Source organism: Amblyraja radiata, chromosome 4 (assembly GCF_010909765.2).
Source record: "Amblyraja radiata isolate CabotCenter1 chromosome 4, sAmbRad1.1.pri, whole genome shotgun sequence".
NCBI classification, from domain to species: domain Eukaryota; kingdom Metazoa; phylum Chordata; class Chondrichthyes; order Rajiformes; family Rajidae; genus Amblyraja; species Amblyraja radiata.
This window is the reverse complement of record NC_045959.1, coordinates 105,742,404-105,767,241: the sequence shown is the minus strand read 5'-3', so window position 1 is coordinate 105,767,241 and position 24,838 is coordinate 105,742,404. Positions and strand designations below refer to the sequence as shown.

At 46.6% G+C, this 24,838-nt stretch overlaps 1 protein-coding gene across 1 annotated transcript in view; it reads right to left on the bottom strand.

Moving 5' to 3' along the window:
- mmp16 (matrix metallopeptidase 16) overlaps nt 1-24,838 on the bottom strand; it is a 119,550-nt gene that overhangs the window by 47,183 nt on the left and 47,529 nt on the right. Inside the window, exon 2 of the mRNA XM_033020406.1 lies at nt 8,312-8,460. Coding sequence (XP_032876297.1) covers nt 8,312-8,460 — 149 coding nt within the window. The remainder of the gene's footprint in view (nt 1-8,311; nt 8,461-24,838) is intronic.

Sequence of the window (24,838 nt, the reverse complement as noted above, 5' to 3'; positions counted from 1 at the left end):
TGGGAAGAACATAATTGCCACACTGAATTTGCAGCAGCTTACTGGGCAAAACAACGCAGAGTTTAAGAAAGAACTGCTTATGCTGGAAAAATCAAAGGTAGACAAAAATGCTGGAAACAGCAGTTGAGACAGCTTCGATGGAGAGAAGGAATAGGTGACGTTTCGGGCCGAGACCCTCCTTCAGACTGATGTCGGGAGGGGGAAGGAAAGGAAGAGGTAGAGACAGTAGGCTTGGGGGAGAGCTGGGAAGGGGAGGGGAAGGAGGGGCCCAAGCAGTCTTTCCAGGTGCGGCAGAGGTTCACCTGCACCTCCTCCAACCTCATCTACTGCATCCACTGTTTCAGGTGTCAACTTCTCTACATCGGTGAGACCAAGTGTAGGCTTGGCGATCGCTTCGCCTAACACCTCCGCTCAGATCGCAATAACCAACCTGATCTCCCGGTGGCTCAGCACTTCAACTCCCCCTCCCATTCCGAATCCGACCTTTCTGTCCTGGGCCTCCTCCATGGCCAGAGTGAGTCCCACCGCAAATTGGAGGAGCAGCACCTCATATTTTGCTTGGGTAGTTTACACCCCAGGGGTGTGAACATTGACTTCTCCAATTTCAGGTAGTCCTTGCTTTCTCCCTCCTTCCCCTCCTCCTTCCTAGCTCACCCCCAAGCCTACTGTCTCTGCCTCTCCCCCCCCCCCCCCCACCACCCCGACATCATTCTGAAGAAGGACCTCGACCCGAAAAATGTCGCCTATTCCTTCGCTCCATAGATGCTGCCTCACCCGCTGAGTTTCTCCAGCATTCTTGTCTACCAACATATAGGGTGAGCCTTAAACTTCATCTCACCATTCCATGATTGAGATGGCATGGTGGAGCAGTGGTAGAGTTGCCACCTTATAGCACCAGAGACCCGGGTCGATCCTGACTACGGGTGTTGTCTGTACAGTGTTTGTACGTTCTCCCCATGACCACGTGGGTTTTCCCCCGGGTGTTCCGATTTCCTCCCACACTCCACAAACGTACAGGTTTGTGGGTTAATTGGCTTCAGTAAAGATTGTAAATTGTACCCAGTGTGTAGGACAGTGCTGGTTTACGGGAATCGCCGGTCAGTGTGGACTCGGTGCGCCGAAGGCTAAACTAAACTAATCTATTCCAATACACTGTCCATGATTGCATTGGAGTTGTGACCACAACACAGTCATTCTGCTGACAAATTCAGTCTCCACAATGAAAGCACTAATCAGCAGTAGTAGAATTGTATTTTGCTACAATTCCTAACCGTGTGATCAGTTATATTCCCGCCTGCTTCAATAATGAGTGTTCAATGACGATAAAAAGCAAAAAAGTGCAGACACTGAGAATCTGAAATTAAAACAGAAACTGCTGGAAACACTCAGCAGGTCAGCCCGTATCTGCGGAAAGAGAAACTGAGTTAATGCTTCATGTCAAAACTCTTTCCACAGATATTAACACAAAGTGCAGGAGTAACTCAGCGGGTCAGGCAACATCGCAGGAGAACATGGAGAGGTGAGGTTTTGGATTGGGACTCTTGAATCAGTGTGAAGAAGGGAACCCAAAATGTCGCCTATCCATATTCTCCAGAGATGCCACCTGACCTGCTGACAGTGAGTCACGTGAGTGACTACGTGAAGATTTCAAAGCTCTGTGATTTCATGCCATGGAAACGAGTCCATGCATCACATCTGCCTTAATTGACTAAGGGAGGAATTGTGTTAACATACTTAAACATGAATCCGACATTGAGAACAACGTCTTACTTTGGGAGGTTAGAAATTGTTTATAATTGTCACATGTACCCAGATGTAGCGAAAAACTGTGTTTGCATGCTATCTAATCAAATCATACAATACATGAGTACATTCAAACCATGCACATACAACAGGTTATGTAAAGGGATAAATGACCAGCGTGCACAACATGATGTTACAGGGATACAGCTGTAAAGAAAGTGCCAATAGAAAAGTGCAGGAGCTTCAATGAGGTCAGGCTGGGAGATCGGGACCATGCCCTTAGCTTATGAGCGCGTCGGAAGAAGGGTCTCGTTCCTTCTCTCCAAAGATGCTGCCAGTCCCGTTGAGTCACTCCAGCTTTTTGTGTCTATCTTTGCTTAAGAGAGGTCCGTTCAGTAGCCTGACAACAATGGGGAAGAAGCTGATCCTGAATCTGGTGGTATGCGACTACAGGTTTTTGTATTGCCTGCCTGATGAAATAGTCAGCTTTTAGTTTAGTTTAGAGATACAGCACGGAAACAGGACCTTCGGTTCACCGGTTCACAGTGCCGACCAGCGATCCCTGCACACTAAAGGGCCTGTCCCACTTTCACGACCTAATTCACGACTTTATTTTTATACTCGTGGCCATTTTTCATCAGGCTAGAAAAAACGCCCCGACCCACTTGATGCCGTGATTACCTACGACTAGCATCACAGCAGGGCCGGATTTACCTATAAGCTAGACAAGCTTAGGCTTAGGGCCTCGAGGTCAAGGGGGGCCTCCAGCCAAGGCAGAACACTTACCGTTCAACTCTGGGCGGGCCCCCCTCTCTATCTCTCTCTCTCCATCTCTCTCCATCTCCCCCCTGCTATCCGTGTCCGGGCCACCGGGCTCCACTCGCTCCTCATCCGCCGGCACGGCAGGCCGCCTTGCACATGCGCATTGCTGCGGCCTGCACGTCCTTCACCCCTGCACATGCGCACAACCACGGCCAGCTCATCATCGGCCGCCCTGCGCATGAGCACTGCAACGGCAACTGGTCGGCGCTGGGCACTTTCTCCCTCGCTTTGAATTGTGGGAGATTTGGCCGCCATGGCTGAAAACCAATGTGGAGGGGGCCTCACAAGTGGAACAGCTTAGGGCCTCTCTTCATCTAAATCCGGCACTGCATCACAGCCTGCTACGACCTCCTACGACCTTGTGACGACCATGTTGCGAGTATGAGTCAAGGGCAAACTCGGCAGAGGTCATGAATTAGGCCGTGAAAGCGGGACAGGCCCTTTACATTACCCTACACACACTCGGGACAATTTTACATTGTTACCAAGCCAATTAACCTACAAATCTACGTGTCTCTGGAGCGTGAGAGGAAACCGAAGATCTCGGAGAAAACCCACACAGGTCACTGGGAGATCGTACAAACTCCAGACAAACAGCACCCATAGTCAGGATCGAACCCAGGTGGCTGGCGCTGTAAGGAAGCAACTCTACCGCTACACCATTGGGCCGCCAGGTATTTATCTGTATTAAATTCCATCGACTGTTCATCAGCCCACCTGGCCAGTTGATCAAAATCCTGCTGCAATTTTTAACACCCAAAGTTTCTCAACCAAATCAAGCCGCAGAGTGTGATAGCAAAATTTAGTTTTGATTGTTCCAGCGGAAATGGCACAGGTACAAAGTTTATAAGTTCGTTCTTTCAAAAGTGATAGGAGCAGAATTAGGCCATTCAGCTCATCAAATCTACTCAGCCATTCAATCGTGGCTGATCTATCTCTCCCTCCCAACCCCATTCTCCTGCCTTCTTCCCATAACCCCTGACAACCGTACGAGTCAAGAATCTATCAACCTCTGATTTAAAAATATCCATTGACTTGGCCTCCATACACTTCTGTGGCAATGAATTCCACAGATTCACCACCCTCTGACTATAAAGAAATCCCTCCTCATCTCCATACCCTGAACCAGCATTTCAAAACGGAGGAAGAGAAACTGTTGAACACAGCGGCAGTCAAGCGGGCATGTAGAAAGGAGCGCAGAAACATCAACAGACCAGAGACCACACACAAATGTGACCTTTGCGACAGAGACTGTCACTCCCGCATTGGTCTCTTCAGCCACAATCGACGCTGCTCTAGCCGAGGTTTGGAGCAAGCGGCCAACAATACAATACAATACAATTTATTTGTCACTTGAACCTCATAGAGGCTCAAATGAAATGTTGTTTCTGCAGTCATACACACAAGAAAAAAAGACCCAAGACACAACACAATTTACACAGACATCCATCACAGCGCATCTCCTCCTCGCTGTGATGGAAGGCAAAAAAACTTATCTCTCCCCTGCACTCCCCATTCCCCTCCCGATGTCAGAGTCAAAGCCCCCGGAGGGCGATGGCAATTGTCCCGCGGCCATTAACGCCGCGCCGGGCGATGCAAGGCCGCGCTCCGGGTCTTGTTGTTGGAGCCCCCGGCGGGCGCTAGCAAAGTCCCGCAGCCGTTGTCCAATCCGCGCGGGGCGGTGATGTAAGGCCCCGCTCCAGGTACTCTTCGACCCCGCGACTCGGGCGGGAGAAGTCGCCGTTGCGGAAGCCCCGAAAAGCGGTCTTCCCAGCAGGGACCCGCGGGCTCCCGATATTACTGTCCACCGACCGGACCTGCGGTTGGAGCCTCCGAATCTCCGAGGGTCGGGTCGCAGCAGCGCGCCACCACCGCTCCACCCGCTCCGAACCCGGCCAGCTCCGTGATGGTGAGTAGCTCCGCAGCTCCGCGACTGGAGCCCCAGGTCGTTCCTGCTGGAGGCCGCTCCACATTGTAGCCCCAATGACAACGGAGACCCGACAGGGAAAAGGTCGGGTTCTCCGTGCAGGGGAAAGATAAAGTTTCCCCCCCACCCCGCCCCCCCCCCCCCCACACACACACACACACACACACACACACACACACACACACACACACACACACACACACACACACACACACACACACACATACCCCATCAAAAAAAAAAAAAACTACATTAAAACGGGACAAAAAATAACAAAAAAGACAGACGGACTGCAGAGGCCCCTGCGACGTGAGTCGCGCCACCAGATGCAACTAGGATGCATCACCCATGGTCAGTCATGACCGAGGGGAGGGTGGGGCCTATCAACCTCATCTCCTTCCTAAAGGAACGTCCTTTAATTCTCTGGTCCTAGACTCTCCCTTGTTTTCCTAGTTGCAGTTCCTTGTGTGGACATTCAGACCTCCAGAGGTGCTGCCTGACCTGCTGAGTTACTCCAGCACTTTGAGTCTTCTTTTGCATTTGTAACCCCTTGTTTCTAGTATGTTTGGGATTGCAGCTTTGGGCTCTACATGCAAGGATTTGCATGCATTTAATAAGGTAGATGTCAGTGGATGCATTCAACAGCCTTTATCGATAAAAATCAGGGCCATCAGAGTGAAATTAATCTGCTCAAACACTTCAGAGCTACAGCGTGGACACTGGCCTTTCAGCCCACTGAGTCCATGACGACCAGCGATCCCCCCCATACACTAGCACTGTCCCACACACGAGGGGCGATTTCCAATTTACAAAAGCCAATTAACCTACAAATCCGTGCGTCTTTGAAGTGTGGGAGGAAACCGGAGCACCCGGAGAAAAACCACGCGGTCACGGGGAGAATATGTAAACTCTGTACACCCACAGTCAGGATCGAACCCGGGTCTCTGGCACTGTAAGGCAGCAACTCTACCACTGCACCACCGTGCTGCCCTTAAATTAAATGATCAATGTTACAAAGCACAAGAAGCTGTAATTTATCTAATTTCTTTGCAATTATTTTGTATTTACTCTTAATATGCTGTATAATAATAATAATAATAATAATAATAATACATTTTATTTATGGGTGCCTTTCAAGGGTCTCACCTTACAAAAATTTAGCAGGTAGAGGAAAAACATGTAAGGGGAATGAAATAAATAGTAGAGACATGACTAGTACACAAAGTAAAGACAGAATTCAATACAAAACACAGTATGAGGCAATTAATGCACAGATGAAAAGGGAGGGGGACGTGGGGCTAAGGATAGGCAGAGGTGAAGAGATGGGTCTTGAGGCGGGACTGGAAGATGGTGAGGGACACGGAATTGCGGATCAGTTGGGGGAGGGAGTTCCAGAGCATGGGAGCTGCCCTGGAGAAGGCTCTGTCCCCAAAACTGCGGAGGTTGGACTTGTGGATGGAGAGGAGACCGGCTGATGTGGATCTGAGGGACCGTGAGGGTTGGTAGGGGGAGAGGAGGTCAGTGAGATATGGGGGGGCCAGATGGTGGAGGTAAGGCTGGCAATGAAATTTAGTTTAGCGATACAACGCGGAGACAACCGAGTCCGCGCCGAGCAGCGATCCCTGCACATTAACACTACCCGAGGGACAATGTATAAGCACCAAGCCAATTTACCTGCATACCTGTACGTCTTTGGAGCGTGGGAGGAAACCGAAAATCTCAGAGAAAACCCACGCGGTTACGGGGAGAACGTACAAACTTCGTACAGACAGCACCCGTAGTCGGGATCGAACCTGGGTCCCCGGCGCTGCAAGCGCTGTAAGGCAGCAACCCTACCGCTGCGCCACCGTGCCAGCCCACAAAATAAGCAGTAAGAAACACTTGAGATTGATTAAAACCTGATTTCCCTCTTTCTCTGTGAACTGTGGTCGGTAATTCCCTGTTGATGAGATGGGCCGCTCAGTGAATGCAAAGAACTACGTTCTATCACCTTGTTATGCAGCACATTTGGGCTCTTGTGTACCGTATCGCTGCAATAACGTTGACTCAGCTCCAGGCAGGTACATTTCCAATCCTTAATCCATCAACTTTATTAAAAGACAGCATTAATCCATGCTCGGAGATTACCTTAATGGTGGTTTTGGCAAGGTTCCAAGTACATATATCTAAATGTAGTTTTCACAATGCTGCTTAACATGACCTGTAGCCCATGTGCCAAATGGAAAGAAGCACCAAGAACAAACACTTCTATAATTGCAAGAGCTGTTTCAACTACTGGGATTCGTAAAGGATTTTTTTCAATGCCCTTCTGGAATAAATATAAATGAATACCGCTGATTAAGTTGCCGTCTAGGACACTGAGCTGTTTGCCAAAAATATGACCTTGTTCGTTATTACAAAACCACTGTCAGCGATTCTTACTTGTTGACTGGAAACAGCCTTGGTCCAAAAGAGCATTCTACAGTTCATCAGACAGAGGAACAGAATTAGGCCACTCGGCCCAGCCATTTAATCATGCCTGATCTATCTTTCTCCTTTCTCCCCATAACCCTTGACACCCGTATTAGTCAAGCTGACAATCTCCGCCTTAAAAATATCCATTGACTAGACCTCCACAGCCATCTGTGGCAATTAATTCCACAGATTCACCACCCACTGACTAAGGAAATTCCTCATTTCCTTCCTAAAGGCACGTCCTTTTATTCTGAAGCTGTGGCCTCTCGTCCTAGACTGTCCCACTAGTGAAAACATCTTCTCCACTCTATCCAGGCCTTTCACGATTCGGTAAGTTTCAATGAGGTTCCCCCTCATCCTTCTAAACTCCAGCGAGCATAGGCCCAGTGCCGTCAAACGCTCATCATACATTAACCCAATCATCCCCGGGATCATTCTCATCAACCTCATCTGGACCCTCTCCGACACCATGCATGTTCTCACTCGTTATCAACTGCACGCTCTGCAGATTCAACAGTCAAAACTTCTTTGAATTGCACACATTTACACCTCACCTCTATATGTTTTTTATCAGCATTTAGACCCATCTAGAGGATGGCTGTACAGAACCATGCATCAGAATCGCAGAGACCATTCACAAATTCACAAGTTATAGGAATAGAATTAGGCCATTCGGCCCATCGAGTCTACTCCGCCATTTAATCATGGATGATCTCTGCCTCCAAATCCCATTTTCCTGCCTTCTCCCCATAACCCTTGACACCAAGACTTTGTGTCCATCTCTGCCTCTGTCTGAAGAAGGGTTTCGGCCCGAAACTTTGCCTATTTCCTTCGCTCCATAGATGCCGCCTCACTCGCTGAGTTCCTCCAGCACTTTTGTCTACCTTAAAAATATCCACTGACTTGGCCTCCACAGCCCTCTGTGGCAATGAGTTCCACAGATTAACCACCCTCTGACTAAAGTAGTTCTCCCTCACCTCCTTTCTAAAAGAGCGCCCTTTAATTCTGATGCTACGACCTCTGGTCCAAGACTCTCCCACCAGTCCTTTCCACGTCCACTCGATCTAGGCCTATCACTATTCAGTAAGTTTATCTATCTATCTATCCATGCAATTGAAAGGTACCTTCTGAATACAAAGGATTATTTTACATTTCATGCAAGCTCCAAACACTGTAGCCGGCACGTTAAGAGGTGGCATTTTCCTTTAATGCGGAGTGGAGAAACCTTATGTTTCCTGGCGTTATTGCAAATGACGGCTATGGTGCTCTGTGAGTTACAAGCAGGAGTTGTTTGGCTTCTTCAAGCAGACGTGTGCAGCACTTAGGAGCTGGTGCTGGTTGAAGAGGAAAACAGACATTCCTTACTCTATTGTGTTTTCATCCAAAGTCCCCGTAACTTTAATTCCATAGAATTGCTGCATAGCAGCTACAGCTGTGTGCATGGACTGTGAAGAACGCAATACTGACATTCTGGGTCCACTAGCTTGAAGGTAGCCGTACTTCTGCAACCATATCTGCGAAGAAATAAGAGATGCAGGTTGGTCAGCCCATGACATGCACAGCAAAAAGCATTCAACGTAATCACATTAGAAAACAAAAACCCATGCATTGCAATTGAACGGAATACTTTATTGTCACAGAGAAATTCTTTGCTCGCATATCCAAGGTATGCAAATAGTCGCCCATAAAGGGCGCTGACAAAGTTACAAAGTACCCTCACGCCGAGTCCTCCTTAGAAGAGTGCAGCACAGGAATAACTTCATCATGCCTCCACTCAGTATGATGCCAATCTAAAACGTAAGGTTGCTTGGCAGTGCCGAGTTTGTTCCTTCTCCCTGTGACCACGTGGGTTTCCTCCGGGTGCTCCGGTTTTCTCCCACACTCCAAAGAGGTGCAGGTTTGTAGGTTGACACAAAAGGCTGGAGTAACTCAGCGGGTCAGGCAGCATCTCTGGAGAAAAGGAATAGTTGACGTTTCGTGTCTAAACCCTTCTTAGGACGGGTTCCCGAGCCGAAGCATCGCCTATTCTTTATCTCCAGAGATGCTGTCTGACCCGCTGAGTTAATCCAGCATTTTATGTCTATCTAACATCAACCATTGTTGGATGAGAGAGACAGAATGCTGTGGAAACTAGAGATCATAGATAACAGCATTGAAGATACAAAAGCAAGCCCAGAAGGATCCATGGAGTGATCAGATGGTTTGTCTCTCTTCCCCTCTAGAAGCATGTGCTCCTGACTGTTTCAGTCCAATCTTTGAATCAGATTCAAGCCCAAAACTTATTCTTTAGACAAGATCAATGAGTTCAGCTTCGTTTAGTTTAGAGATAAAGTGTGTAAACAGGCTCTTTAGCCCATGCCGACCAGTGATCACCCCGTACGCTAGTTCTTTGCTACACACTAGGGACAATTTACAATTTTACCAAAGCCAATCAACCTACAAACCTGTACGTCTTTGGAGTGTGGGAGGAAACTGGCGCACCTGGAAAAAACTCAACCAGGTCACGGGGAGAACGTACAAACTCCGTATAGACAGCATCTGCAGTCAGGATCGAACCCGGGCCTCTGGCGCTGTAAGGCAGCAACTCTACCACTGCACCACTGTGCCGCCCCGCCCTACTCCGAAGAAACTCACCTCCTGACGTTTAAAATGGAATTACTTAGTTAAGGAAAATGTTATAGGTTTGGAGAAAGTATATGGAATTGGCATTAAAAGTTAAGTACCAGGAAAGCAAAATGGGTCTCAGGCTTCACAGACCAAAAGGCTTATTCCACCTTTCTGTAAGGTCAACCTACAATTGTGATTACAACCAAATATTACTCCATATAATGTCAAGTGTTCATCCAATAATGAGACTTTATTCCTTGGAGTGCAGGAGGATGAGAGGTGATCTTATAGAGATGCATCTTATAGAGGTGATCTTATAGAGGTGTCAAACTTTACAAGGGGAATAGATAAGGTGGATGCCCTGAATCTATTACACACAGTAGGAAAATCAAGAACCAGAGGATCTGTTTAGTTTAGAGATACAGAGTGGAAACAGACCCACCGAGTCCATGCCGACCAGCGATCCAAGCGCATTAACACTATCCTACAATTTAGAGACAGTTTTTACATTTATACCAAGCCAATTAACCTACAAACCTGTACGTCTTTGGAGTGTGGGAGGAAACCGAAGGTCTCGGAGAAAACCCATGCAGGTCACAGGGAGAATATACAAACCTTGTACAGGCAAGCACCTGTAGACAAGATCGAACCCGGTTTTCTGGAGCTGGAAGAGCTCTAATGCCACTGTCCCACTTAGGAAACCTGAACGGAAACCTCTGGAGACTTTGCGCCCCACCCAAGGTTTCCGTGCGGTTCCCGGAAGTTCCCGGAGGTTTTTGTCAGTCTCCTTAATGGTCGAAAGTGGTTTCTGCTTCTTCTATGTTCCGGCGATTATTTCAAAAAATTAAAAACCGGCCTCAACTAAAAATAGGTTGCCGTTTTAAAAATCGGTAATTTTTTAGTCAAAGCCGGTTGCGATGCTAGTTGAAGGTGGTTGCCGGAGATTGCAGGTAGTGGAAGGTAAGACCTTTTTTTCACCCAGTTTTATTCCACCAGGGAGGTCTTACCTTCCACAACCTGCGGGAACCGCACGGAAACCTTGGGTGGGGCGCAAAGTCTCCAGAGGTTTCCGTTCAGGTTTCCTAAGTGGGACAGGGGCATTAGGAAGCAACTCTACCACTGTACCATCATGCCGCCTTCAGGGTGAGTGGGAAAGATGTAATAGGAACCCGAGGGGTAGCCTTTTCACACCATTTGGATGGGTTCATGAATAGGAAACATTTACAGGGGAAATGGGCCAATTTCGGGCAAATGGGAATAACTTATTTTATTGTCACAGTTTATTTTATTGTCACATGTACACATGTTGTTGCGTGCTATCCAGCCAGCAGAAAGACAATACATGATTACAATCAAGCCATTCGCATGATAAGGAACTAATGTTTAGTGCAAGGTAAAGCCAGCATGGTCCGATCAGAGGCAGATAGTAGTTCAGGACTGCTCTCTGGTTACAGTTGGATGGTTCAGTTGCCTGATAACAACGGGGAAGAAACTGCCCCTGAATCTGGAGGTGTGCGTTTTCACACACAAAAGGGGCTGTCCCACTGCGGCGACCTAATTCCCGAGTTCAGACGAGTTTGCCCTCGACTCATACTCGCAGCATGGTCGACACGAGGTCCTAGGAGGTTTTTGTAACTTTCCTTCATGCTCGAGAGTAGTCCCCGCGTACGCGAGGCCTCAGCTAGGTCGCGGCTTATTTTTCAACATGCTGAAAAATGCCCGCGAGTAAAAAAAAGGTCGTCATGGAAAAAAAAATCGATATTTTTTTTACTCGTGGGTTTAGTCGAGGTAGGTCCTAGTAGGTCATAATTCTATTTGTAGATAGTCGAAGTTAATCAAAGTTAATCGAAGGTAGTCGGAGGTAAAGCTTGTTGAGAAAAAAGGTAAGTAAACCGACTGGTAATGTTAAATGTCCGCTAAACTTTATTAAACATTGTCTGGCTTCTTAAAAGTGTCTCCACTCCTTCTCCCCCACTTCTCTCCCACCCCCCTCCCCTCACCAGGCTCTCTAAAGGACTTACCGAACTGTGCCAGCCATCTTTTACCTGTTCATCGCGGGTGTGAATTTCAGACAGCGCTCCCCCGCTTTCCCTGGCCTCCGCCTTTGGTGTGTGTCTGTCTGTGTGTCTGTGTGTGTGTGACAGTCGATCCGGCTCGCGGTTTCATCGCTGACGGTCGATCCAGCTGGAGGTTTTTCAGGCGAGTGCCCTCGAGCTTGAAGGTCGAAGACATTCGCTGAAAAGTCGCGTTAGTGGGACAGGCCCTTTAGATGCTGCATCTTGATCAGCAGGGATTTGTCGGCCTGTTCCTGTGCCGTGTGACTCTATGTCCCTGAAACCATGGCTCAATATATGCAACAAGGTTTTTAAGATTCAGTGATTAATTTTTTTGAAAGGGCATCTTAACAACATTTGCAGCTACATTTGTGTCAATCTGTTCATAGCGAGAGGATTTGAGTATAGGAGCAAGGAGGTCCTATACTCCTTGCTGGTGAGACCGCACCTGGAGTATTGTGTGCAGTTTTGGTCTGCTAATTTGAGGAAGGACAGTCTTGTTATTGAGGGAGTGCAGCGTAGGTTCACCAGGTTAATTCCCGGGATTGCTGGACTGACAGATGATGAAAGAATGGATCGACTGGGCTTTTATTCACTGGAATTTGGATGGATGAGAGGAGATCTTACAGAAACATATAAAATTACTAAAGGATTGGACAGGCCAGGAAAATGTTCCCGAAGTTGGGGGAGTCCAGAACCAGGGGTCACAGTTTAAGAATAAGGGGGAGGCCATTTAGGACTGAGATGAGGAAAAACCTTTTCCCCCCAGAAAGTTGTGAATCTGTGGAATTCTCTGCCACAGAAGGTAGTGAAGGCCAATTCACTGGATGTATTCAAGAGAGAGTTAGATATATAGCTCTTAGGAATCAAGGGATATGGGGAGAAAGCAGGAACGGGGTACTGATTCTGGATGATCAGCCATGATCGTATTGAATGGCGGTGCTGGCTCAAAAGGCCGAATGGCCTACACCTGCACCTATTTTCTATGTTTCTATGTTTCTTAAGAAATACTCAATGGTGATCTGCTTCACCGTTGCACATGTTCAAAGGGCTGAAAATAAATCAGATTTTCCTCCAATCTCTAACCACTAATTGTTCACTTCTCAGGTGCAAATGACAGACAAAAAAAGGTAGAGATTTATTGTAGGACTGCCATTATTTTCCTTTGGGCTTTTCCTATTACGAACGAGGGAATGAAGGGTGAGCAGATTGATTTCTGGTGTGGCAGCTTTGTTGGATGAGGGAAGCTTACACAAAAGAGTTCTGTCATCTTTTCAGTTAAGAATAATGAGGAGAAACGTACAAAATTCCTTAGGGGTTGAAGGATAGATATATGCATCCCATGTATACCCTTCTAGCAGTGTTCCGAAACAGGAATCACAGTCTCAAAATAAGGGTCGCACATTCCAGCCAGAGATGAGAAAATAAATTCTTTACCCATGAGAATTTTTAAAAATTCTCTCCACAATAGGAATTGTGAGTTAGTCCCGAGTGTCATAAGGTCATAAGTGATAGGAGTAGATTTGGCCATTCGGCCCATCAAGTCTACTCCGCCATTCAATCAGGGCTGATCTTTCTCTCCCTCCTAACCCCATTCTCCTGCCTTCTCCCCATAATCTCTGATACCTGTGCTAATCAAGAAGCTATCTAAAAATATCCACTGACAGCCTCCTGTGGCAGAATTTCACATATTTACCACCCTCTGACTGGAGAAATTTCTCATCTCCTTCATAAAATATATTTTTTTTAATTCTGAGGCTATGACCTCTAGTCCTAGACTACTCCCACATCCACTCTATCCAAGCCTTTTACTATTCTGTACGTTTCAATGAGGCCCCTCCTCATTCTTCTAAACTCCAGCGAGTAAAGGCCCAGTGCCGACAAACGCTAATCATAGGTTACCCTGTCATTAGAGTCAAGAGTGTTTTATTATTATATGTCCCAAATTGGAATAATGAAGCTTTTACTTGCATCACAACAGATAAGTAAAGACAGCACTCTGTAAAACCCTTAATAAACAACAACAAAAAGTTCTGAATAGATTAAAAAATCAAACAGATATCGGAGCAAAATCAAAAATAATGTCCCCAAGTCTATATAGTTTGGAGCTTATTTGGAGGTTATAGCATTTAATAGCCTAATGGTTGTAGGGAAGAAGCTGCTCTGAATATTACAGTTTTCAGTCTCCTGTACCTTCTTCCCGATAACAGGAGTGAAATGAGAGCGTGGCCAGAGTGGTGTGGGTCTCTGATGATGCTGGTTGCCTTTTTGAGGCAGAGACTCCTGTAGATCCCTTCGATGGTGGGGAGGTCAGTACCCGTGATGGACTGGGCAGTGTTCACCATTTTTTTGCAGTCTTCTTTATTCCTGTTGCCGAACCAGACTGGGATCCAACCAGTCAATGGGCTCTCTACTGTATCCCTTCAAGCCAGCACTGTTGATGAAAATGATAATTCTGGCCAAATTGGAGATGCCAGGACACTAAAATTGAGTAAAGGCTGCTAGGCCATTTGGTCAATTTAAATATGCCTTCGGCAGAAATGGGACAAGCTGCAGAATGGTGCCAGCTTGTCTGGAGCCCAGATAAGAGTTGCAGGGAAAGAATGGGACATCTGCAGATTCTTATAATTAGGTGTCAAATGCATGAAACGGATTGGGTGAATGCAAACCAGACATACACATTGTAAATATTGTTGCAAAGCTTTACTTTGCTAGATGTTGATTGGGTTAAGTGTTGAGCCTTGTCTGGGTTTCATGAATATCTAGGCAAATGTTGCTATGTTTGCTTCCTTCCAGAAGCTCCTTTTGAATACAATGTATTAGTTACTGTATTATTGCATTAAGGAAATGTCTATCATGTACTGTGTTAATCGATATCTGTTATTGGACTGTATAGAGACCACCCTCATGTGGTTCGGCCCCTCAAGGTTCAGGGACCTATAAAAGGTAGCTCCCACGAGGTTCAATGTCGATCTTCTGCAAGAACGCTTGGGACTGTGTGACCTTTTGGAGTGTCTGCTTGCACGAGGCTAGGAAGGCTTGGCCAAGCAGATACAAGGATCAAACCCGTGGTGGTTAGATATAGTAGTGGGGAACTGTTATTGTGTTTATCCAAAATAAAGTTTAGATGCGCAAGTGCTTGACTCAGTATTTTATTGACTGAAACTTGACTGGGGGGAAAGCTTAGAATGAGCTATTTACAAAGACAGGTTTTTGTATTCAAGGGATCATCAGATTTTTTTAAATATGTCGGAAACTACATAGGTAGCACAGTCTTGAATGACAAAAAATGCTGTCTTTCACACTAAATAAGTTAAGCAGAAGAAAAGGTGAGGCATTGTAGTGAAATATGGAGGAAAGAAAAAAAGAGGAAAACAGCAGCTGAGGTGATGTGCTGCAAAGTGGGCGGCAGAAATCATAGACATCGCCATTTGCCATTTTGCCTCAGGTGTGCTTGGCGTGGTAACCTCGGTGTTGAATCCCAGGTGGTGATGGGTCATAAGGTGATAAGGTCATAAGGAACAGGAGTAGACTTAGGTCATTCGGCCCATCAAGTCTACGCCACCATTCAATAATGGCTGATCTATCTCTCCCTCCTAACCCCATTCTCCTGCCTTCTCCCCATAACCTCTGACACACGGGGGAGTCCAGAACCAGGGGTCACATTTTAAGAATCCTCCTCCCTTTTTCCTTCCTCCACCCCCCCACATCAGTCTGAAGAAGGGTTTCGGCCCGAAACGTCGCCTATTTCCTTCGCTCCATAGATGCTGCTGCACCCGCTGAGTTTCTCCAGCATTTTTGTGTACCATCCTGAGGACAAACTTAGTTGTGAATCTGTGGAATTCTGAGGCAATGCAGTGGAGGCCAAGTCACTGGATGTTTTCTAGAGAGAGTTAGATTTAGCTTTTAGGGCTAAAGGAATCAAGGGATATGGGGAGAAAGCAGGAACTGGTTCTATATGATCAGCCGCATCATATTGAATGGCGGTGCTGGCTCGAAGGGCCAAATGATCTACTCCTGCACCTATTTTTCTATGAACTAATCAATAGTCAGTGCATAGGAGAGAGATAGAGTGTGGACAGAAAATGCTGGTGTAACCCAGCGGGACAGGCAGCATCTCTGGAGAGACCCTTATTCAGACTCTCTGAAGTCAGACACTCTGAAGAGGGGTCTCGACCCAAAACGTCACCCATTGCGTCACCCATTGCGTCACCCATTGCTGCCTGTCCCGCTGAGTTACTCCAGCATTTTGTGTCTATCTTCGATTTAAACCAGCATCTGCAGTTCCTTCCTACACAGAGAGACAGAGTGCCTGGTTGAGTGGTGCAACAACTACAACCTGTTGGCCTCTTTGGCTTTCTCAATCAATAAAACCATGGCTCAATCTTTACCTCAGATCCAGTTTGCTTTTCTGCACGAAGTCCAAAATCCCCCCAAATTCCTTTATGATCGAAAAATCTATTGGGGGTCAGTAAATTGGTTCATATTTCCCTTTGGTGCTCCGATGTTGTGGCGTCTCCTACCATATGTGACAATTAGTTAAAACATTTTATACTGACCACTGGGCTAATTTTGTCCTCGTTATTTTGATTCCTTCCTCCGCACTTTATGAACTCAGTCTTCCCTAACTTCTTTTTCAGTACTATGTTTTAAGAGCTCTTTTTATTTCTTTCATATTATCGACCTTTAGTTACAATTCCTTTTAGACGTCTTACTCTTTTGCGATCCTGATATATTTTGGAAAGGTTTTCATTATTATCACTTTCAATGCCAGCCTAATGTTTATGACATGTCTAGCTTACATGTCAGTATAGCTTCGATCTCCCTGCTTACTCAGAAGATGTATTGTTTGAAGAAAATCTTTGTCAGTTTGCATCTCAGAGTGCTCATCATGCATCTGTAGACAGCTTGATTGTAATCATGTATCGTCTTTCCGCTGACTGGTTAGCATGCAACAAAAGCTTCTTGCTGTACCTCGGTACACGCGACAACAAACTAAACTAACTAACTTTATTTCATACTTCTTGCATTGCATAATTGAAGATTTCCATTGGTAATCCATTGAGCGGCACGGTGGCGCAGTAGTAGAGTTGCTGCCTTACTCGGAACGACAGATGGCACAATGGGCTAAGTGTTCGGCTGGCGACCGGAAGGTAGCCGGTTCGAATCCCGCTTGGAATGCATACTGTCGTTGTGTCCTTGGGCAAGACACTTCACCCACCTTTGCCTGTGTGTGAATGTGTGTGAATGTGTGTGAGTGATTGGTGGTGGTCGGAGGGGCCGTAGGCGCAGAATGGCAGCCACGCTTCCGTCAGTCTGCCCCAGGGTAGCTGTGGCTACAGAAGTAGCTTACCACCACCGAGTGTGACTGAGGAGTGAATGAATAATGCGATGTAAAGCGCCTTGAGTATTAGAAAGGCGCTATATAAATCCCATCCATTATTATTATTATTACAGCTCTTGCAGTGCCAGAGACCCGCGTTCGATCCCGACTACGTGTGCTGCCTGTATGGAGTTTGTACGTTCTTCCCGTGACTGCCATAGTTTTCTCAGAGATCCTAGGTTTCCTCCCACACTCCAAAGAAGTACAGGTTTGTCGGTTAATTGGCTTGCTGTCTGTGTAAATTGTCCATAGTGTGTGTAGGGTAGTATGAATGTGTGGGGATCGCTGGTCGGTGCGGACTCGGCAGGCCAAATGGCCTGTTTCCGCGCAGTATCTCTAAACTAAACCAACCGCAACCAGAGAGCAGTGTTGAACTACTATCTGCCTCTGATGTCCCTCAGACTATCCTTGACCAGACTTCGCTGGCTTTACTTTGCACTAAAGGCTATTCCCTTATCATGTATCTATACACTGTAAATGGATTGACTTTAATCATGTATTGCCTTTCTGCTGACTGGTTAGCACGCAACAAAAAGCTTTTCAATGTACCTCGGTACACGTGACAATAAACTAAACTGAACTAAACCGATGACAGAGAGGGATTGCGATAATGAGTTTTGAGACATAACTCCAGAACCTATGGCTTAGGAGCTGTAGTTACAATACAATACAATACAATACAATACAATACAATTCAATTTATTGTCATTTGGACCCCTTGAGGTCCAAACGAAATGTCGTTTCTGCAGCCATACATTACAAACAAATAGACCCAAGACACAACATAATTTACATAAACATCCATCACATTGCTGTGATGGAAGGCCAAAAAAAGTTATGAGTTCCAGTGGAGAAAATTAAAATTGGTGATAATCAAATTGGATTGTGTTTGACAAAGTTAACAGATCTTGTGTGAAGTGACCCACTGGGTAGATTATGGAAATGTAGGGTTTATATATTTAATGGGGTTCCAAGAAGCATTTGGTAACATCTTGGTCAGCATGGAGAAGTTGGGCTGAAGGGCCTGTTTCCATTTTGTACGACTCAAATATATAATAAACAACAATTAAGAGCTGTTCTGCTGTTTTAAAGGACATGCCAATGATATAGGTTGGTGGTGGAAAATAAAGTATTTTCCATTAAAGCATTCCTCTTGCCAAAAATACAATGTCAAGCTTCAAAGAAGATAGTTCTACAGGTTTGTTATATTCAACATTAATCCCACACATGGCTAGAGCCAAGTTGGCTGCATTCCTCAGTTCTCAGCAGCATTTGCAAAATGGGAGCAACGTGAAAGTTATCAAAGTCAAGGCTCTGCAGAGTACTCAAGTATTTAATTAATCCTATGGTCTGAACATTGACTCAAACATTACCTGACCTTGTCCTATCCTTATATTTCATTATTATTCTCAGGGATGCTTGTAGCTTGGCATAGTTCGGTGAACGTTGAGGGGTGAAAGAGGGTGGTTCATGCATCAGTTTAGTTTAGTTTAGTTTCGACATTCAGCGGGGAAACTGATCACTCGGCCCTGCGGGTCCGCGCTGACCAGCGATGCCCGCACATTAACACACTGGGGACAATTTACATTGACACCAAGCCAATTATCCTACCAACCTCTACGCCTTTGGAGTGTGGGAGGAAACCGGAGATTCAGGAGAAAATGCACGCAGGTCACGGGGAGAAGGTACAAAACTCCGCACAGACAGCGCTCGTAGTCGGGATCGAAGCCATGTCTCTGGCTCTGTGAGGCAGCAACTCTACTGTGTCGAAGATATACAAGCGTGTCGATTTTGTAGTCTGTTTATTCTCTTTTCAGGTCAGTTTGAGTTATTCACTCAGCAATGGAATTCCTACTTTACTGCATAGGAAAGAACTGCAGATGCTGGTTTAAATCGAACTTAGACACAAAATGCTGGAGTAACTCAGCGGGACAGGCAGCATCTCTGGAGAGGAGTACCGAAACATCACCCATTCCTTCTCTCTCCAGAGATGTTGCCTGCCCCGCTGAGTTACTCCAGCATTTTGTGTCCTACTTTACTGCTGTGACTTCTTAGAGTAATTGGCAGAACCTCGAGATAGCAGTGACCCTGACTGAGAGGTGAAGGTGTTAACATGCCAGGAAGATGGTCAGTTGAGTTGAGTTTATCATTCTCACATGTACCGAGGTACAGTGAAAAGCGTTTTGTTGCATGCTAACCAGTCAGCGAAAAATCTAAAGTAGCTAACGTTACTAAAGATCTCGTCTTTCATTTTCGGAGTTCAAAATGGATTACAAGGAAATACAGATAGATGATGGTTTACAAAAAATAAAAAATATATAAAATGCTAGAGTAACTCAGGGTATTGATTCTGGATGATCAGCCATGATCATATTGAATGGTGGTGCTGGCTAGAAGGGCCGAATGGCCTATCTGCACCTACTTTCTATGTTTCTAACTCAGGAGGTCAGGCAGCATCTCAGGAGAACATGCACATGTGGTGTTTCAGGCCAGGACCCTTCATCAGACTAACGAAGGGTCCCCACCCAATGGCTTCCAACATTGTCACCCAAAGTGTTGATATTGATGACAAATAGCAATGGGCGCAGCACCGATCCCCAAGGCGTATTACTAGTCACATGCCCCCAGTCCGAAAAATAACCTTCCATCAATCGTTTTGTTGAAAACCTTTGCTCAGTCCGCCTTGGCACACGTGATCTCCTGGTTGCCAAACACATTAACTCCCCCTCCCATTCCCACATTGACCTCCCTGTCCTGGGCCTCCTCCACTGTCAGCGAGAGGCCAAACGCAAATTTGAGGAGCATCACCTCGCAGCTTACACCCCAGCAGCATGAACATTGATCTCTCAAACTTGAAGTAACCCTTGCATCCCCTCTCTCTCTGTCCCTCCCCCACCCTAGTCATCATACTAGTTTCACTGTCATCCGGTTGAGTTTAATTCCCTGTATAACTCGTTATCACCCAGCCCATAACCACAATGGACCCGTTTACTTGATCCATCATTACTGTTTTGCATATCTTCCATTAGTTTGTTCTATCACTGCCCTATATCCCTCGGTTCCCTTTCAATAGATAATAGGTGCAGGAGTAGGTCATTCGGCTCTTCAAGCCAGCACTGCCATTCAATGTGACCATGGCTGATCATCCACAATCAGTACCCCGTTCCTGCCTTTTCCTCATATCCCCTGACTCCGCTATCTTTAAGATCCCAATCTAGCTCTCTCTTGAAAATATCCAGAGAAAAAAGTAAAGTATCCTTTATTGTCTCCAGTTTGAATGAAATTGCATACCCTGCAGTCACAACAAAAAATAAAATAACAGAACACAAAATTAACACAGTTTAACATCCATCACAGTGAGTCTACCAGGCACCTCCTCACTATGATGGAAGGCAAAAGTCTTAGTCCTTGTCTCTTCCTTGCTTGTTCTCCCTCTGCGTTGAGGCGATCCAGGCTTTCGATGTTGGGGCCCCCCGCGGGGTGATGGTAAGTCCCGCGGCCGAATCCAAGCTCCGCGAACAGGCCGGTTCAAACTCCGCGACCCGGGGTGGACGAAGCTGCCACCCTCCAGTCCAGCAGACGAAGCTGTTGTTGCGGGATCTCCGGAGAATCGGTCACCAACCTGGGACCTGCGAGCTCACGATGTTGTCGTCGACTGGGCCCGCGGCCGAAGCCTCCGAGGCTCCGAAGTCGGGCCTCCGCCGCCGCTGCACCACCACAGCCCCGAAGTCAGCCAGCTTTGCGATGGTAAGTCCTGGCTCTGCCTCCAGAGCCTCGAGGTCGACCCCAGTTGGAGGCCGTCAGCCCCGTGATTAGGCCTCAGAGCAGACGGAGAAGGAGACACGACAAAGAAAAGGTCGCATCCCCTCCCGAAGGAAGATACCAAAAACAAGTCTCTCCCACCACACACACACACACACACACACCACCCCCCACCCCCCCCCAAAAAAACAAATCAAAACATACATCCAACAAGACAAAAGAAAACAAAAAAAAGGAAAAGACAGACGGACTGCAGGCGAGCCGCCACTTCTGACCTCCACCGCCCTCTGAGGCAGAGAATTCCACAGACTCACCACTCTCTGTGTGAAAAAATGTTTCCTCATCTCCGTTCTAAATGGCCTACCCCTTATGCTTAAACTGTGGCCCCTGGTTCTAGACTCCCCCAATATCGGGAACATGTTTCCCGCCTCTAGCGTGTCCAAACCCTTAATAATCTTATATGTTTCAATAAGATCCCCACTCATCCATCTAAATTCCAGAGTATACACGCCCAGCCGCTCCATTCCCGCCATCCCGGGAATTAACCTTGTGAACCTACGCTGCACTCTTTCCCCTGACTCTCAGTCCGAAGAAGGGTCTCGACCCGAAAGGTCATCTATTCCTTTTCTCCAGAGATGCTGACTGACCCGCTAAGTTACTCCAGTTTTTTATGTCTATCTTCCACCCTCTGCTTCTTTCCATGACGCCGATTCTCTATCCAGTCGGCTAGCACTCCCATGCAATCTAATCTTCCAGGGCAGCCAAGAACAAAAAATCACTTCACGAAAAAATTATTTTCTCCTTGAATGCTGACAGATCCCTGGTTGTGCAGAATGTGACATTTTCTTATGTCGCAATGAGTCCTGTGAGACTTTATTAATTCTGATGCAGTGTTATATATTATAGATCAAGAAAAACCCAAGTACATTTCAAGTGGTAAAATGATATTAATTCCATAAATTTAGGCCAGTTTTAAAGTCGTAGTAAAAGTAAAAGACCAAATGTGTAGGAAGAAACTGCAAATGCTGGTTTAAACCCGAAGCGTCAAGGGCCTGTCCCACTTACGCGACCTTGGCTCGCAAATTACGTGACCTCGTGGTCACTTGAGGCGAATGGGCATCGTTTGGCAGTGCGGGGCCAGTCCCACTTAGAAGCGCTGAGTTGGGCGGGGCTGGCGGGGCAGGGCTCCGAAATTCTTGCAGTGACCGAAATCTTTGCGCGCCAACGGCCTGTCGGCACGCAGGCGCATTGCAGTCGTACGCGGCTTGACGTCGGACGCAGCGTCTTGACGGTGTACGGAGCGTCTTGACTGCGTACGTCTAGCATTTTAGTGATGACGTCACCGCCCGACGCCCAAATTCAGTCGGCCCGCCTCCTGCCCAGTTGATTGGTAAGCATGACGTAGATTACGTCACGCGCGAACTGCGCTTCCGGTTGGTCGTGCCAAACGCTCGCAATCGCATGCAAGTGGGACAGGCCTTTCACCCATTCCTTCTCTCCAGAGATGCTGCCTGTCCCGCTGAGTTACTCCAGTTTTTTGTCTCTATCTTAAGTAAAAGACCAATGAGTGCAGATAGGACCATTTGTTGCTTTAGTTAAATACGCTGGAGTGCATTAGAGCTTCTCTTAACTATTCTTCTTGTTAGTCAGATTTGGCTGCTAATTGCAGAATGTTCAAAATAAATGTAAAAATATCAGCAAAGAGGGATTAAATGCAAAACCCTGTAAAACGTGTACAAGATAATGGGTTACAAGGAACTGCTGATGCTGATTTATACAAAAAAAGACTCAAAGTGCTGGAGTAACTCATCGGTTCAGGCAGCATCTCTGGAGGACATGGATAGGTGATGTTTCTGGTCGATGACATGGATCAAGCCATCTCACCTTCCAGAGCAGCCTACCGTGTGGAACTCCATTAAATGACTTGCTGAAGTCCATGTAGACAATGTCTGTGGCCTTGCCCTCACCAAACGTTTTGGAAAGCTCGTCAAAATAGGGCGTCACCTATTCCGTCTCTCCAGAGATGCTGCCTGACCCGCTGAGCTACTCCAGCTGTTTGTGTCCAACATGTGGGAGTTGTTTCAAAAGCAGCTGTTCAGAGTTCAGGATCAGCATGTTCTACTAAGGAGGAGGTTCAAGGAAAGGCAAAGTCAGATGTCAAGAGAGGTTGTAAATTTAGTTAACAAAATAATAGGAAGCATATGCAAGGTTTAGGAACATGAGATCAGACAGGACCTTTGAAGAATACAAAGAAAGCAGGAAATAACATAAGCCCAGAACTTTCTTCCTAGCTGTTGTCATACAACGGAATCATTCTACCATAACTAGAGAGCAGTCCTGAACGACTTTCTTGGTGACCCCTCGGACTATCTTTGATCGGACTTTGCTGGCTTTACCCTGCACTAAATGTTATTTCCTGTATCTGTACACTGTAAATGGCTTGTTAGCTTGAAATGGCACTGAGTTACTCCAGCTTTTTTGTGCCTACCTTTGGTTTAAGCCAGCATCTGCAGTTCCTTCCTATACATTGTTTACCTTGACGTCTGTTTGACACTGAAATTATGGGCCGAAGAGCCTGTTCCCGTGCTGTACTATTCTATGTGGTACGGTTGCGTGTTTGCAGTGCTGTTTGCAGGGGAGGTTATCTTGCAGTGAGCAGGTGGGGTACAGGACAACACTAATGCATTTGTGTCCTTCAGACGTCCCCTGTTGGTGTCACATTTCACGTGCACAAGTTATAGGAGTAGAATTAGGCCATTCGGCCCATCGAATGGCCCATACTCTGCCATTCAATCACGTCTGATCTCTGCCTCCTAATCCCATTTTCCTGCCTTCTCCCTATAACCCTTGACACCCATTTTAATCAAAAGAGTGCCAATCTCGGCCTTAAAAATATCCACAGACTCGGCCTCCACAGCCCTCTGTGCCAATGAGTTCCACAGATTAACTACCCTCCGACCAAAGATATTCCTCCTCGTCTCATTTCTAAAAGAGCGCCCTTTAATTCTGAGGCTATGACCTCTGGTCCCAGACTCCCACCAGTGGAAACATCCTTTCCACATCCATTCTATCTATGCCTTTCATTATTGTGTAAGATTCAATGAGGTTCCCCCCTTAACCTTCTAAACTCCAGCAAGTAGAGACCCAGTGCTGTCAAACTGTCATCCAAAGGCTTGGGGTGGCACGGTGGCACAGCGGTAGAGTTGTTGCCTTACAGCACCAGAGACCCGGGTTCGATCCTGTCTACATGTGCTGTCTGTACGGAGTTTGCACGATCTCCCCGTGACCTGCATGGGTTTTTCTCTGGGTGCTCCGGTTTCCTCCCACACTGGGCTGCCCGTGTAAGAGATGCAAGTGTCGCTGTAAATGTAATTCACATTTAATTTTTGCCAAGTTTCTTGCAGTATATGGTGCTTTAGAGACACAATAGAGGTATATTTGTGGGACAGGGGTGTTTTGTTGGAATCTTGTTGAAGTGCTGAAGTAACTCGGTATCTTGGGAGGGCATGGATGACGACTTTTCGGGTTGGGACTGTAGAAGGGTCCCGAACCAAAACATCAGCCATCCACGTTCTCCAGAGATGCTGCCTAACCCGTTCATTTATTCCAACACTTAGTGTCCAATTTAACAATGTTGGCATGGTTTGAATAAACGATAGTTCGAGTTGAGACAGCAAACGGGACCCGATCTGAGATTTGCCTATCCATGTTCTCTGGAGATGCTACCGAACCCTTTGATTTATTCCAACTCTTTGTGTTCTATTTCATGTTCAGAAGTGATAGGAGCAGAATTTGGCCATTCGGCCCATCATATCTACTGTGCCATTCAATCATGGCTGATCTATCTCTCTCTCCAATCCCCATTCTCCTGCCTTCTCCTGCTCTGTTTTTTGCTGTGGCCTGTTGGGGAGATGGCGCCCGTATAGCGGATAAAAACAGACTGGACAAACTAATCAGGAAGGCCGGCTCAGTGGTCGGGGCTGAGCAACGAACGGTCCAGCAGGTGGCAGAGGCCAGAACTCTAAATAAACTAGGTTCTATAATGACAAACCCCACTCACCCACTCCATGCCCTGAAGGTGATCAA